This window comes from Agelaius phoeniceus, chromosome 3 (genome assembly GCF_051311805.1).
Source record: "Agelaius phoeniceus isolate bAgePho1 chromosome 3, bAgePho1.hap1, whole genome shotgun sequence".
Taxonomy (NCBI): domain Eukaryota; kingdom Metazoa; phylum Chordata; class Aves; order Passeriformes; family Icteridae; genus Agelaius; species Agelaius phoeniceus.
This window is the reverse complement of record NC_135267.1, coordinates 66,103,140-66,119,059: the sequence shown is the minus strand read 5'-3', so window position 1 is coordinate 66,119,059 and position 15,920 is coordinate 66,103,140. Positions and strand designations below refer to the sequence as shown.

Sequence of the window (15,920 nt, the reverse complement as noted above, 5' to 3'; positions counted from 1 at the left end):
TCTTACCATGCAAAAGCAAATCTAATTTTTGTCAATTAAGTGATTTCTGAAAGACAAGAAGACGCGGATATACTTTGAGCCAGACAGATATGGATATACTTTGAGTCAATCATTTTCTACCCAAAACACCTACAGAGGGGATATCACTGGAATTAGAAACTTTCTTTTAGTCAAACATTTTTGGACGGGTAGATGAGAAGAAGAAAAATTGCACATTTGGAAACATAAGAAACTGTTATTGTGTCTCAGTTTTGCTAAATTGTTCCTTTTGATTGTTCATGAAGCTAAAAATGTTTTCCTGATGCTTTTTAAGCACTCAATTAGAACTGAAAATATTCTGTTCACATTTAAGAAGTGATTCCATGCTTCAGAGGGAAGAAAGGCAAGGCTTAGAAATGCACACAATGTTTTATATGGGGCTATAGAACCTGAGTAGCACAATAGCAAAAACTGTTCATGGGGAGAAAAGAGCTTTTAAACAAAAACAGTGGATTTAAAGCAAAATATTTCTTTATGGGCTGAATACAGTGTTTTGTCTAAACTAGCAGGTCTGTCTTTCTTACAGGAAAGATCTTCCTAACCACCCTCACTACATCCTTATTAGTAAATCAGATGGACAAAATATTATTGTGTGAGGGGAAGTGGCACATCTTAGCTTGCACACAGTTAACTCTCACTTCCCTTCCTTACTGTAGACAGGAAAGGTCCTGTACCTCTTGAAGTAACCAGGATTGTACACTGGCAGGGAAGGCTGACAATCACAAAGGATGAACGTGTTGCACTCACAGACAGAGAGTGTTTGTTTTAAGGAAACCCCTACACCCAAAACTTAACTCAGAGCAATCTTTGCATGAAGTAATTGCAGGCATGGGGAATGCAGTCCCTTCATCAGAAAAAGTGACCATTGTCTTGGCATGGCAATGAGCAAATTACATCCTCTGAGATGTTTTTCTGCTGAATTCTTAAATCCAGCATGGTCGTTGCTATTGATTACATTCAACTCCATAAAAAACATCTCCTGCCATTACTATGTACAGAAGCCTGTCCTGTGTGACCATTTCTGCAGGAATAATTTCTACTGACTGTTTATAAGTGTCTTCTCAATGTCAAACCTGGTCAGTTCTGCATCAGGGCCAGTCTGAGGTGGCATCTGGAGCAAGCAGATCCCCCAGGTAGGTTTTTCTTCCAACAATTCAAAACAGTCCCTAGGGCTGGTCACAGCAGGAGTTGCCTGCAGGAATCTTCAGGGCAGTCCCAGATTTGGAACTGGAGACCTCCTGGTCCAGTTAGTCAAATACTCTGCTATGAAGGTGGTAGGAGTTCAGCCAACTACTTTTTTGTCTCAAGTCAGTCCTGTGGAGATGCCTCTCTGGGGACTTCCTGGATGACCCAGGAAATAAATATGCTCAGCGCAGCAGCAAAGGCATAGCTTGATACCCAGCTACTGCACAATAATAAGACAGACTTTTAATTTCATCCTTTTGCCATGTTTATAACTTGAGCTCCATAGCTCTTGACACTTGAAACATTACTGGAGTCCATGCTTTGGCCCTTACAAGTTTGTTAATGCAGCCACAGCTGTGGGATTCCAGGCTCCAACACTCTTCCCTTTACGAGCCACTTCCACAAGAACACACTAGCAAATTCCACTGCAGTACTACTGTAAATCTAAAATTGATACACTGCAGTTTTCTGTAGGAAGAGATCTGAACAAGTAGTAAATGAACTAGAATCTCTTAAAAACCTTTTCACATAAGAGAGTCTATTTTAAAAATTAAGGTCCTCAGAACACTTACGTGCTCAGATTTAATGTCATCTAAAAGTCATCTTTTCTTAGATGTTTCTTTGTATGGATAATTGGTTTCTCTGATACCTAAAGAGAAAAAGTCCAGAAAATTAAGGTATTTAGACATTTACCATGGTCATCGTTGGTAGAAGATTCCAACTCCTCACACAGTTGGAGACACTGTAAAAGTGTGGCATAGGTATGGAGAAGAGATACCTATGTAAAAGTGTCAGGAAAAGATATTTTTTTCCCTTTTTTTTGCAGGTGATCTGGAACAAAAATTTGAACTGGAAATAAGCCCCCTTTGTAATCAGCAAAAGGATACAGTACCAAGCATCCAGATTGGTAAGTATTAGTTTCATTCCCTTCATGTTTATCTTACTATGGCAGAAGCTCTAAGAGAAACTTTTATTCACCACATGCCCCACTCCGATCCAGTTGTTTCAACAATAAGAGCTGTGGATACCATAAGAGTTAAAAATGTGTTCTAAATTTAAATGTTCAAAAAGAAATCTATCTAAGCCAAATGTTGAACGGAAAGACAAAGGAGTCTTTGCATAGGGGGAGAATACTCATGGGAAAAAATTGCAGTCAGTGTTAAACACTAGTTACGTTCTTGTCTGAAATCTCCTCCAAGGGTTGCTGACTGTCACAGAGTTTACTGTGACACACACAGATAAAGCCATGTCTTGTCATGTATGCTGGTCAAAAGCTGTGCATTTCAAAAGGAATTGATGTCTGAGAGCTTGTTGTTATTTCTCATCAGGGCTTTTTCCACTTACCTTGCTCTGTGCTTTTGAGGCACTCGGTGGGCAGTGCACTTGTGGAATGAACTTGTTGCTCACCAGCTGTCCCTTGTGTGTTTCTCCAGGGTTCATGACATACATCGTTGAGCCACTCTTTGAGAGGTGGGCCCAGTTTACAGGCAACACTCCCCTATCTGAAAACATGCTAAACCATCTCAGGAGGAACAAGGCCAAGTGGAGAAGTTTGCTCCACAAGCAACACAGCAGTAGTAGGAGCAACGACCACTCAGGCCAAGTGACTGGCAGCCAGGAACAGACTTTAAATGAAGAAGAGACTCCTTAGTGGCAGCTTTGCACTTTTCCTTCTAGCACTGCTATCTCCGTCTTGGTCATAGCAGCAAAAAAGGTCCCGAGGAGCTGGAGCCTGTTGTCAACACCGTGCAAAGGCAAGAAATGGCAGAGCTCTAAGGGTCCTCATGAACATGCCCATGGTTCTGCTGGGTTTCTTTCTGATCTTCATGTTCCTCTCCCCTCTCTCCATTCTGCGCATGCCTGATGCCATTAATCACTCCTGATCCTGACCTGCCCCAACGCGGAGTCCCAGCCAGCAGCCAGGAAGCCAGGCCAGCTGCCATGAAGCGGGAGGATTGCTGAGAGAACAAGGCACTCTTGGTGATCTTTTCATTTACCACAAGTCATATTGTGACATATGTATATAGGCCCAGAGCGCCACACCCTCTCTAGGCTGGCAGCTGGGCTGCACATGAAACCACCAGCATCTCCAGCATCCAGAGGACATGGACTGAGCAGGACAGTGCTCACAGAGGGCAGAGAGTTGGGTTGTTTTAGTGGTTAAAAACCTTTTTAACTTTTGTATTCTGTGCACTAAACAACAGATCTCTAAACCTTGGACTGAAGTTACTCTCCGTATACACACCTTCAGTGTAACAAGGCTTGTTTTGGTAATCATTTTTATGCCACTTTGGATAAAAGACGGGCATCTTCTCATTGCAAGGAACAGTATTCCCTCGCAGCCGAAAGGGAAGGTGTAGTACAGTCTAAACCTTTGAAACACAAACAGATCTATCTTTTGAGTACTGTTTCAATTTACCTGTTTATATTCATATGTGTACATTTTCTGTAAATAGAAAGCGCTACTGATTCCCATGCCAAAATACTGGAGTACTGTGGGATGATTGCTACCTGTAAAAACATTGGCACTGTGAACAGAATACTGTTAGTTTTAATACAAGAGAAAGCATTTGTAAATATGGTATAGAGTTTATTAATATACACCATTGTTTGTGGATAAAAGCCTTAACTTCTAGCATCCTTCATCTTCTGATAGCTGCCAAAATCATACGATTACAAGATAAGATTCTGAACTGCCTTTCCACTATCCAAGGTGTATCAAAGGTCATTAAGGAATGAAGTCTGGCAGGATAACTTCTTGAAAACTTCAAACACATTCCATATGGGTCCGTGTTGTTAATCCATGGCACCTTGCACATTCGATCTAGGCAAATGTTTCACAGCGCCTGAAGTTTAAAGTTCAAAAAAACCCCCAGACCCCACAGCAACGCCACATGATTTGACAGTTCAGCATGATTACCATTTATTCAAACGTGTGAATTTTTACTAAATAGCTTAGTCATCTACAAAGCACGGCATTAGTTATGGAGTTCAGTTGTTTTCTTGAGAGATGTTGCAGTGTAGCTGATTTTTTCCCCACATGCCCTCCTTAGATAGTCAGCATCAAAATGCATTTGTATTTTTCTTTTAATTAAAAGAATACTTCAACTGACTTTTAGATTAGTCTCAGTCAATGAAGGAAAAAAAGGTGTTGTAGTCAGACTACTAATAATCCTCTTAGCTATCATAGTGGCTGAAGAATTTTCTATGATCTCATCTTTGTGAAAGATACTTGGCCTTAACTATGCCATAAACAACCTCAGTTCTGAAAGTTTTTATTAAACTTTCCTGAAGTTTCTACCATTTCAGTGAGATTGTATTCTCAGACACTAACTGCGTTGCACCAAAGGGATTGTCCCCTGCTCCTCTGCCCCCAGCAAGAATAACTGCACTCATGTGAAGTGCAGCGTTGTTGTGAACCCCCCGTACATCAAATCTGTACAGCTGCTTTCCAAAAGAACGAGTAGGTGTGGCCAGGTGGTCGCATTTGGGTAGTCATGTTGAGATGTGAAGACATTGAAGAGGCCAACAAAGAAAGAGCTTTTCAAGTTGGTGTTTGAGAAGCATGAGAAAGATGTTTACTCACACAAGTGCAAGGGAAAATATAATACATTTTTCTCAATTACATGGGATATTGACTTGATGAGAGAAGGTTCATGCTCATAAGGTGACTAATGTGTTTAGAGGAAAATAAAAAGTATGAGTTTTAGTGAAGGATGATTTACTCCACTAATTCTTTGTGAAAAAGAGAAAAGAGGCTGAAAGCCAGTGAAGTAAAAAGGGCAGTTTGTGTGCAATGAGCACACAAAGCGCTCCAGCGATGTTTTTTCTGCCCCTCCACTGTTATGTAAGGTACAACCAATAGAAAACCTCCTTCTTCCTCCCACTAATCTAAATGAGATTCATATAATAGAAGGACCACAGCAAGCAAAGGGCACTCAAGAGAGTTGTAGTAGAATTAAATTGTTTCTAACTACAGGACATAAATGTCTTCTTAAGCACATGAGGGTGGTGGGGGTGGAAGCACCACCACTTTGCAGCTTTTTAGGTGTACCTTTCCTTCTGACAGATGTAGGACAATTATTAGGACATTATGTGAGCGATGTAATGTGCTGCTTAGAAGCACTTAAGTCCATACAAAAGAATCTAATTTCCCATGTTTTATCTTTTTAGTAAGAAATGGAAGCCCTTTGCCATCTAGCTCAAAGAATTTTTTTGAAATGTTCTGAAATTTAGTTAAACTCAGCATCTAGCAGCATAAAAAGTTCTCAGAAACACTGTCGAGCTGTTTCTGAAGAGCTTCCAGAAAATAGGTCCACAGGAAGGCTTAGGTACAAATCAAATTTTGTTACAGCCACATTAAATCCAAGCCCTTTTCTACAAGTGGAACCTACAGGTTCCATTAAAAGTTTGCTCTTACCATGTTAAAACTTTCCAACTTTAAAAAGCTCTTCTGAAAATTATCAGGCCCTTACAAACTAGTAAGGGCCAAAATTATTATGGGGGATTTTGGTGCACTGAGCGTACCTGCTAGATTTCAATCACCTTGTGTAATGAAACAGTGCTTGAAAGAGGTTCAGGGTGGCCCCAGCAACACTTTTGTACTTGTGAGCCAAACCCATTGCACAGGTTTGGGCCTGGGCCAGTTTGCCTCAGGTGCTCCAGACAGAAGTGCTGAGAAAGGGTAGGCTCTGGCAGCAGCTGCCTGGCAGCCCGATTCCCTGGGGTCTGTAATGCAAAATGCAGCCATCTGATTTCCCGTAGAAACCCTAACTGGTACAGCCAATCCCACAGCACCAGTGCTTAGCACATGCAGTTGTGACACATGTGTGGTATGCTCTGGTTTGGAGGGCATTTCTGCACTGGGGTTTCTCCCCAGTGTGCCAACAGGCTGCTGATGCACAGAATAGAAAAGCTATGCAGATAACACAGATTTTGGTGGTGTCAGCCCTATCAGCCGCTTTACAGAAGGCCCTTGTAAATAATTTTTCCTTCCCACCGGGCCAGTGTAGGTGAAAGATTTTGAAGTTTTCAAACTGAGTTAAGGTTTTCATATCTAGAAAGAGGAAAAAAGCTGTTAAAAGCAGGATGTTAAAATGGTTTTATGCCCCACAAATGAGATTAAAATCTAGCTCCTCTAAATGAAGATTTCATATCATCTAAGAGGCAAAATTTTGTATAACTAACAATAATAAATTATAATAAGTGAAAGTCTTAGGCTGGTTAAACTAATGCATATGTATGCATTGTCATTAAGTAAAGATTTTACCTGCCTTCGTGTTTGTAAGTGTCAATGGTTCAGCCACCAGTCAAATGGGGAATAAAACAACTATTGACAACATGTACCTTTGGAATACAAGGAACAAAGACAGGAGTAGTTGAGATTAAGTAGAGCCTATGGAGGAAAAGAAAAAAAAACACATGATCTGCAGTTGTGTCTAACTTAATCTACAACACAGGTCAATTAGTTTTGTATAAACTTGGTTTTCATGAAGAAAACCAAAACCTCCCCAGCGATTAATGAGAAAGCTGTAAATGAGAGAAGGCTGTTGTTACACTGCATAGTGATCTCACCAGCTTTTGTAATCTGGAGTTTCAATTTCTGTTAAAGTTTCCATCAAATTAGACACAGAAGGCACACTTAGCCCTTCCAAATGAATTCTCCTCAGAAAGGAAAAACTCAAGTAGTCACAATTGTATTTTCAGGTACCAGACAGTGTACTAGCCATAATTTATTGCCTTATATTTTAAGTCACTAATCTGAGTTGTCCATAAAGTATGCCCATTCCCCTCCTGATGTCACCATGATCCCTGTGGCCCATAAAAATCAATAATTAAATTTTAATTAAAACCCTACAAATCCAAAAAAAAAAGCCATCCCAAAACACAGAACAAAAACACAAGGCAAGCTTCATGCCATGAATATGTATTCAAATTACTTTGATTGGTGCAAACTGTTGCTCTTTGTTTCTATAATCCATCCAATATTTTAGGTACATAAACTTTTAAGTGCAGACCATAAGCTTGACACGGATGTAAAATATATTCTGCTTATCTTTGAATTCAAGATTGTATATGTCATGTTTATTGTAAAGCATTTTATATATACATAGTCGCATATCTTATACAACTCTATGGGCCAAACACTGGTCCCCACAACTTCACTGGGACCAAGAATCAGCCCCCATATGTGCGTATATATGCCATATGCATCATTCTGAAAGGAAGCACTAGATTGTGTGAAAATGCTGTGACTGCTATGCAGTGATGCCAAGAGACTTAACTGTATCTTTTTTAACATACTGCTGTAAGTATTCATCATGTCGAAGAATGACAGCTAATAAAAAGAAAAAGTGAAGTGTTCCAAGTTCTTTGGTAAAGCCAGTTGATTGAAGGATCTCCTTTGTTTGCAGAAGACATTCTGGTTTGACAAGGCAGCAAAAATCCCACTGCCTCCATTCTCTCACTGCCTCTCCTTTCTACCAACAGAATAATCACTTTCCTAGTGTGCTGTTTCTGAGAAGAACTCTTCTCTAAATTTCCCCTTAGACTTGATGTATGAATATAAATGGAGTTCCCAGCAAGGAAAGCATTTCCATGTAATTTTCCTAAGCATGTAGTAGAAGGATTTTCAAACCCCAGGGAAAATGCTACCCTGGTTAAGTATTTGAAGGAGTTTTCCTTAAACTATTGTTTCAGTTCCAGTAATGAGTTCTCCTTAGGATCATTGGTCAGTTTTAATCTCCATTTTCTCATTTCTCTTTCAGACCATGTTCTTTATATGTGCAACATGACAGGAGCTTTTGAAGTTTAATTAAAAATACGAGAAGTATTGATGTTCTACACTGATAAGTATTTCTAAGTGAGAAATACTTGTCATCACTGATGGGTATCACTGCAGGGACTCTTCCTGACTCTGACACATTTCTAAAGCCAGAATTCATTTGTATCTCAAAGTGCTCAGCAACAATACTCCCATAGTTCGTGCCATGCAAATACTACAATTGAACAAAATACAGGAGCTGGATATATATTTTGTTTCAGTGCTATTTAGCCAACATGTTAAAATTAAACTTTTCTAAAAAAAAATCCACCCTTCAGTATCACAGTAAGTGTTTTCCTCTGTCCCCCAGATGCAAGCAGAACTGCAAAATTGATTTTAGAATGAAGCCCCTTAGAGATCTGTCCTATATAGGGTTGGAGTTGTGATGGTTTCTCCAGGAGTCTTCTACACAGTCACCATTGGAAAACCACTCGTTTTCCATAACAGATTTAACAGTTATTTTCAAGTACAGCCAAATCAATACATCTCCCCACTCTGCACAGGCACTGTTTGGATGGATGCTGATGTTTCATGGTTCAAAACAAAAAATGCAGACCAGCAAGTTGAAATGCAGCAATGAACAGCAAAAGAAAAATTAATTATATGGCAATATTTTTGTCCTGGCCAAATACTTAATTATGGTTTATAGTTCAGGTGGAAAATCTTGGAAATATATCTATTCAACAAGAGAAGAAACAATGTAATATGAGTGTGACAATCAATTATGTGACAGACACTCCTTTTCGCTAAAGGTGAGGAAGGCAGGGTCTCTCCAATGTCCAATCCTCTTCTAGATAAAATGAGTGCTATTACAAAATACTCTGGTTTTACCAACAAAGCAGGTTTGTGGTGTCCCCAGTTCTACACCTCTCAATCTTTCACTGATGTTGTGTACAGTAGAGTCTCAAACAGCTGTTTAGGGACTGACAGCAAATGAATCACAGGGTAGAGAAGAGTTTAAAGTCGCTCTACCAGTAAAACCAGTGGATCATTTCACTGCATCCTGGGTTAGTTTAGCTCTTAGGCAGAGTTGAACACTGTGCAACACATTAATCCATGACAACTGGATTTTGCTACCAGCAGCAGCACTTCCTAAAAGCTACCTTGGCCATGCAGAACCTAAGACACAAGGAAGTATTGCAGCAGCAGATTAATTTCATGTCAGATTTTATAGTAATATAATTTAGAGAGAAGATTTGAATCCTGTACCCTACAGAGCTCTAAATATATTGTACTACTAGATTAGGAAGGGGATCTGGGTGTCTTAAGAAGTTGTAACTAAAATGGAGTATTAGAATTCATACAAACAGAGGAGTTGTCCTATTATTTCCAGCACTCCTACCACCTAAAGATAAATTCAGTTTGTATACCAATCATCCCCCTCTAGAACGTGCAAGTACAAGAGTGGGAAGTGCAAAGGGTGGCAAAATGCAATTTGAATCATGAAAAGCCTCCATGAGGGAGAGAGAGAGGAGAAAATACTGTAGTTTCATTAGTATCACCTATAAAAAATCAGAACATTTGGGCAGACTGAGAGCTTCTGCATTCCCCAAATCAAAACTTAGGTAAGCAAAGTGCAGCAGTACATATGGAAGTTGCTGCCATAAGAATATATTAACCTTTAACCACATAGAAAAGCTTAAAAGATTTAACATTTATATGAAACAAAAAGGGAATTCCTGGTTACAAATAAATATTACTAAAACCATAATCCTGAAGAAAATACACTTTAATACTTAAATCCACCATTAGTTTAAAATGATGCTTTCCTGACCTACTCATGCTACTCAGCAGCTGTTACATTCCAAATCCAGATTTTCCATTTGTATGTGTAGAGGATTCCTATGAGCTTAGCTCATACATAAGCATATTTATGAAAGAAATATAGCTACCAAGAACAAAAACCTGGTGCTACACTTACACATGTATTTGATGCCCAGCCTCGTTTCTATAACCAGACCTACCAACACCTGCAGATATTCTCAGGGGTTAGTCCACGTTAGGCAACCAAAATGCAAAGAAAATAGGAAGTACTGAACATATGGTAGATTCAAGGGCAGATTGAGAAACTATTGTCCCAAAGATCACTTGTTTGTATCTGCCATGCTTTGTGTTGGGTAAATATATTTCAAGTCAACTTCTAGAAGGAGGAGAAAAAATAGATACATTAGTATCCTCAGCTGAGAGACCAAAACATGAGTGGAATTACTTTGTTTAAAAAAATGTACTGTTTTGCTGGGATGAGGTTCCATGTAGATGACAACTAGTTTGAGGCATCACCATTGCCCTTTGTGGTACAACATTTATTTGGCACATTTATTTCCCTCAGCGCATCAGGAAAGTTACTGCCACCAGCTCCACCATTTCTGCATGGACCATTAAGGAGTGGCCCCTTGCACTTTGGTGCTGTGAAGTCTCTTTTATTCAGTGCTAGGGCTGAATTAATATGCACACAGATGTGCATGGTAAGTGCCCCAGTTCCCACATGAAAAGGAAATCTTCCTCAACAATGCCACTGCCTGAAGACTGCCTATATAAAGGTAGATATTAAACAAATCAAGAAACATAAATAAGATTTGCGATGGGTACATCAGCTACTCAAAATGGCTAAGTGACATTGGCACATTGGCTTTAGGTACATAAAGGTGTGTACTAAAGTTTTAACAGAGCAAACACACTTCCTTCATTTAACTCCATTGTAGTTACAAAGATAAAACAGAAATTATGTTACCTGATGGGATTCATGAATCAAAGTGAAAAAATTTGGATAAGAAGCTGTGCAGTTGATTTCCTTTTGCACTTTATCCTCACAAATCCTCTGTGCTTGGTCTATCAGGAGTCCTGTTTGGAGACAAGTAAAACTGGTTATCAAGCCTCATTTTTACCTTCTTGGAGGTCTTGCCCTCATCCCCTCCCCTCCCCTCCATATCTAATTATGGTCAGCTTCTTCAAAACACCAACTAATCACAAGCAACACAAAAAATAATTTGATTTGGGAAATGATGGTATCTATTATGATTCCAAACATAATTGGAATTCGTAAGTTACGTTCTTTTAAAGAGCAATGTGATTTCCCCCTCCCTCTCAAGAGAAGCAGGGAATTCTTTCTTCTCTGAGATGCTCTGGATTTAGCTGGAAGATAGAAAGATCAGAAACTGCAGGATATCTCATGCAAGAGAGCTACAGCAAGAAGCTCACAGCTCACTCAGAGAATGCAGCAAGTAAATAAAATTCTTGCGAGCCTTCGCAGTCAGCCAGACATGAGAGGGGCCCAAGAGACTTTGCTGCAACTCAGAAAGGTATTGAGTTAAGTGGAAGCAAAGACTTGCATGCAAGGTCACAACCCCTTTTTTATTTTCTGTCTTCCTTGATGATTTCTATGGTCTCCCTAGATAAAACTGTGGAGGTTTTATTGTAATAAAGCCTGTCTTTTTGATTTCAAGAGAAACAGCTTCTTGAGGCTCAGACCTGCTTCAATTCCCATCCCACTTTTTATTAAGCATACTTTACAATAGTATGAAATATTTTCTCTTTTTTTAAAGAGTATTTCAGTTTTCCAGTTTTAAGAAAGAACAGTCAATGATATTACTATTAATGTTTGCTTAGGGTGAAGCATAGGAAAAGTCTGGACTTCAGCTGCCTTTTACCAAGTCCTTCACTTGCCTAAGACCTAAACATGTCACAATATAATCCTGTGTGACCAATAGCCTCCATTTTTTTCTGAACAGTTTTTTCTGAACAGTTCGACTACTTAGGCCTTTATGTTGACAGGCTTTGAAATACAAACCACCAACAAAATTATCTGGCATTTTGATTATGACAACTCAAGTGATGCTGTATGAGAAATGCTAAATAGAGGTGTAGTTTTTTTATTTTTACTGTGGTTACACTTTGGAGTGCTCTAGTTATGGATCAGGAACTGCACAAGGAACACCATGCTGCTCCCACGACAAGTTGTTATAATAGAAATAATTTAATAACAGAGTCAGGTTAGAGGTCAAGAAGCCAATCATCACAGATCCTGAAGAGAGCAACATGTGAAAGGACAGCTTTTACTTCAATGATAAAAGAGCACAACTTCTATGGTTTTGTGGAAAAAGTGAATTGATGACCTCCAGGCACCTTAAAAAAATCTGGACATGTTGCTAGGGGTTTGGGGTCCCATTTTGTTTTGTTTTTTTCCTTTTGAGTTTATTCCTTCACCAACCCAACTGCAATTCTTTCCGATACTTCAGTGTCATTAATTTAAAGGGAGAGCTTACATCATCACTTGAGTTACTTGACAGCTTGAAGTTTTGCCTGTGGGTGTTACATTGCTCTCAGGGACATCTTATATAATAATGCAGATGTCATTTTTCAGCTGGCATGGCACATCTACAAGCTTCAATTTTACTGAGATTCGTGATGGAATGAAGTCTTCTTAAATATCTGAATATTGGCAAAGAGTTTCCACCTTCAAGAGCAGCACAAGTTACTCTGTGAAACTAAGAGGACTTTAAATGTGAAACAAATATAGTAAGAGCTGTTCTCTTTCTGAGACAACCTATGATAAATACACTAGAAAATAAACACATGAGGAAGGAAGGCACCGTTGTCAAAAAGGGACAATTGTTTCACTCTGTAGTTGGGTCACTGTCAAACCAGCACTGGGCTCTACTACAGAGAAGAAATAAAGTCACCACTTCCCACTGTGGATGTCATGCTCATTATTGAAATGCACTCTCATTTAAATTATTTTAGTTCTCACTTCCTACAACTGGCTAGTATTAAAATTTCTCTCTGACATAGAAAGAAGCTTTTAGCACTTTTTTTAATCTTCGTGCATTCACTGACAAATAAGTCACTGCAAACAGATTTTCTGTTTCTGAAATAATACAGTGTGAATGAAACAGCTTTATAGTTTTTCAACTGACTGTACTAGAATGTACTTTCCTTCTGAAGACCTAAGCTGCTATGGTATTATCATTGTGGCTTTTTGCCATCATTCACATCTCCATTATTTCTCTCTATGTAATTTCTAGTTTTAATTATCCACAAATTTTATCACTTATTTCATTACTAAAAATATGAAACTGCATCAGCCCAGTACCATTCTCTGTAATCTTTAGTAGAAATACTTCCTTTCAGTGATTACTATTATCTGCCAGCTAATCAGTTCTACATCCATTTAACATCTACTTTTGTGGGTAATAAAAATGTTGCATTCTAATTTACACTCTTCTATTGCAGCTACTTTTGTTAAAGATGATTTAAAACATCTATTTTACAATAAGTCACAAGAGATCAATCCCATATTTCAGACTGTGCAAAAGGATACCATTGTACAGGGTATTTTTGCCTAGAATTGATACATGCCAATCGACCTATAGTCATATGTCTTACCCCACTTTTCTTAAAAAGAAAACTTAGATGACACAATTTTCTGAATTTCTGTATTACTGTAAAGTTCATTCAAAGTAAATATAAAGGGCCAGATATGTCTGACAGCCAGCTTCTTTAGAATTTGCAGATTTAAATTGCTTAGCCATCTGCAGTTCTAAGTTTTTTGTTCTAGTAAGCAGAGTTTATTTACTTATTCCTCCATCAAATAATTACTTCACTGGTAATTAGTGATCCTGTGTTTTTTCCTCAGTAAATACATTCCACTTTTCCTAAAATCTATGCAATTCCTAAGTGACACTTTTACTCATATTAAAGCAATGGAACAGCAACAACTTCCAAATAAAAGCACCAGGGCCCATTACCAGGTGTGATGTTCACCATCCTCAACCTGTATTAGGTCAGCTATTCACCACTATCGTTCTCGGTCAAGATCTGGCCAAGTACCATTTTCATAAAAGCTTCTAAGTCTTGACTGTGAGACCTGTATGCTGAAGGATGACAAAGGACTTAGTCCTGTGGTCAAGATCCCCCACAACTTTTATTATGCTAGAGAATAGGAAAAAGGGGGTACATGGAAGAAAAATACTGTGATTTGGTACAGATGTGTAGAAATAGCACAAGTGTCTCTGGGTTCCCCAGGCAACTACCAGCTTTGAGCACTGTTACCAAGCTCTTCTCCTAGCAACAGCTCCGAGAGCTCACAAGGCACGAAGCAGGATCTCACAAATTCTGTTTATTTTGCTCGCCTTATGTCAATGTTTCTTCAATATATTCTTTCATTTGTGAACTAAAAAACCTAATTTAACATCAAAAATCCGTTCAGCAACGAGCTAGGTTATACTTATTTGGTATAAGTCTCCCTAGCAGCTGCATTGTTCTGATATACTAAATACAAAGTATACTCTTCAAATTGCAAGAAAAGGCTATGCCACTACTGAAAAATAATAAATGGCCTGGGGATTTGCTAGAAGTCCTGAAAAAGCAGACTCCTCAGAAATGTAACTAGTAAAGCCTTAATATAATTCTTGCACATGCAGACAGTGCATATGAGAGGAATAGACAGAAGAAGCAAACACAAATGGATGAAAAATACTGGAGTGGTCAAATGAGTAGATAGGAACAGGAGGTGTTGATAAAGCTCATATCTCACTTGAGTCAAACCAAAGTGCATCTTCAAACTACCTGTTTTTACTATCACAAAATACTGAGCTGAATATTATTTTCCCACTGTACATGCTGGTAAGGAACTCCCCACTTAATAAATTAACACCAAGGACATTGAGTTTGTCCTCCCTTCAGAAACACTTCCATACAAGCAAAGAAAGAGTTTAAAAAAAGCCTGGTTTATCAAGCCTGCCCCAGTAGATGACAGTCAAACATGGTATGCAAGTCAAGCAAAAACACCTGCTAGAAAATGATGACAAAAATACCAGACAGACAAAATTGAGTAAGAAACAACAGAATACACATTAAAAACCCCCAATATTCCAAAGGACAGCAGCCCCTCACTTCAGCAGTAGAACACACAACCTCTGATATGACAGTTTTTCCTACAGTTCCCATTATAGAAAAAAACAGGACAAATACTTACAGCTGTAAACTGTAAGGTAAGAATGCATCTAACAGCCATGAGGCAAAAATAACACAGGGAAAAAACTAAAACTAAGCTTACTTTAAATTTCTTCCTACTGCTCCTTTATGCCAGCAGCTGTTGCTCAGTGGCAACTGCCTCCCAGCAAACACAGCTGCTGTGTTATGGCACGAGAACTATAAAGTGAAACAGAGAAGTGGGAACAATCAATCTGTTTTAACTTTTCCAACTAAACAAAATGTTGGCTACCAAAGAGAAAGCACAGACAGGAAGAATGAAGTGGACACTTCAAAGACTGACACCACTAAAGGTTAAAATTTGCCCAGCTCTGCAAACATCCCCATACCCAGCTTTATGGATACACCTAAACTGGTTCAAGTCACTTTGTACATGTGAGGAGCAAAGAATGCATATGTTTACAGAAGAGCAGTATAGTGTTTCATCTGAAAGAAAAAAAAAAGTGAATCTCTATGCCCTATTGTCACTTTGACTTTTAATCAGTAAAAAGCAGCATATTTTCACTAAGCTAGAAGTTATGTGTGTACTGGACCACAAAGAGAAATCTCCAATGGTCAATTTACATGGGATAAAGAGAATATTTTTTCAGAAAAGAAATTACTGCCAGCTCAAGCTCTTCTCTAACTCACCACATAAAATTTTCAGCCTGTTCTCCCAGAAAATGAAGTAGCAGTTTTATTTTGTGAAGAGAATAAATGAGCCAGGTGTTGACTTTTTACTAATCCAAGTGCACATAAATACAGTTCATCATAATGCTAATAAGATAGAATCATCTACCCCTACAATTTAGTGTATATCACTATAAAAATAAAAAGATAAAGGGATTAAAATTTTGTTGTGAGACTTTATGCTGACAAAGCAGAATTTCTTTTAGTTGAAGAC

The 15,920-nt window shown here is 38.6% G+C and overlaps 1 protein-coding gene across 4 annotated transcripts in view; it reads left to right on the top strand.

Moving 5' to 3' along the window:
- PDE7B (phosphodiesterase 7B) overlaps window positions 1-7,591 on the top strand; it is a 170,507-nt gene extending 162,916 nt beyond the window's left edge. For all 4 annotated transcript variants that reach the window (XM_077175508.1, XM_077175509.1, XM_077175510.1 and 1 more), the window contains 2 exons: window positions 2,051-2,131; window positions 2,658-7,591. In XM_077175508.1, the coding sequence (XP_077031623.1) occupies window positions 2,051-2,131; window positions 2,658-2,875 (299 nt within the window). In that variant the 3' untranslated portion in view covers window positions 2,876-7,591. The remainder of the gene's footprint in view (window positions 1-2,050; window positions 2,132-2,657) is intronic.
- The last annotated feature ends 8,329 nt before the right edge of the window (window positions 7,592-15,920 follow it).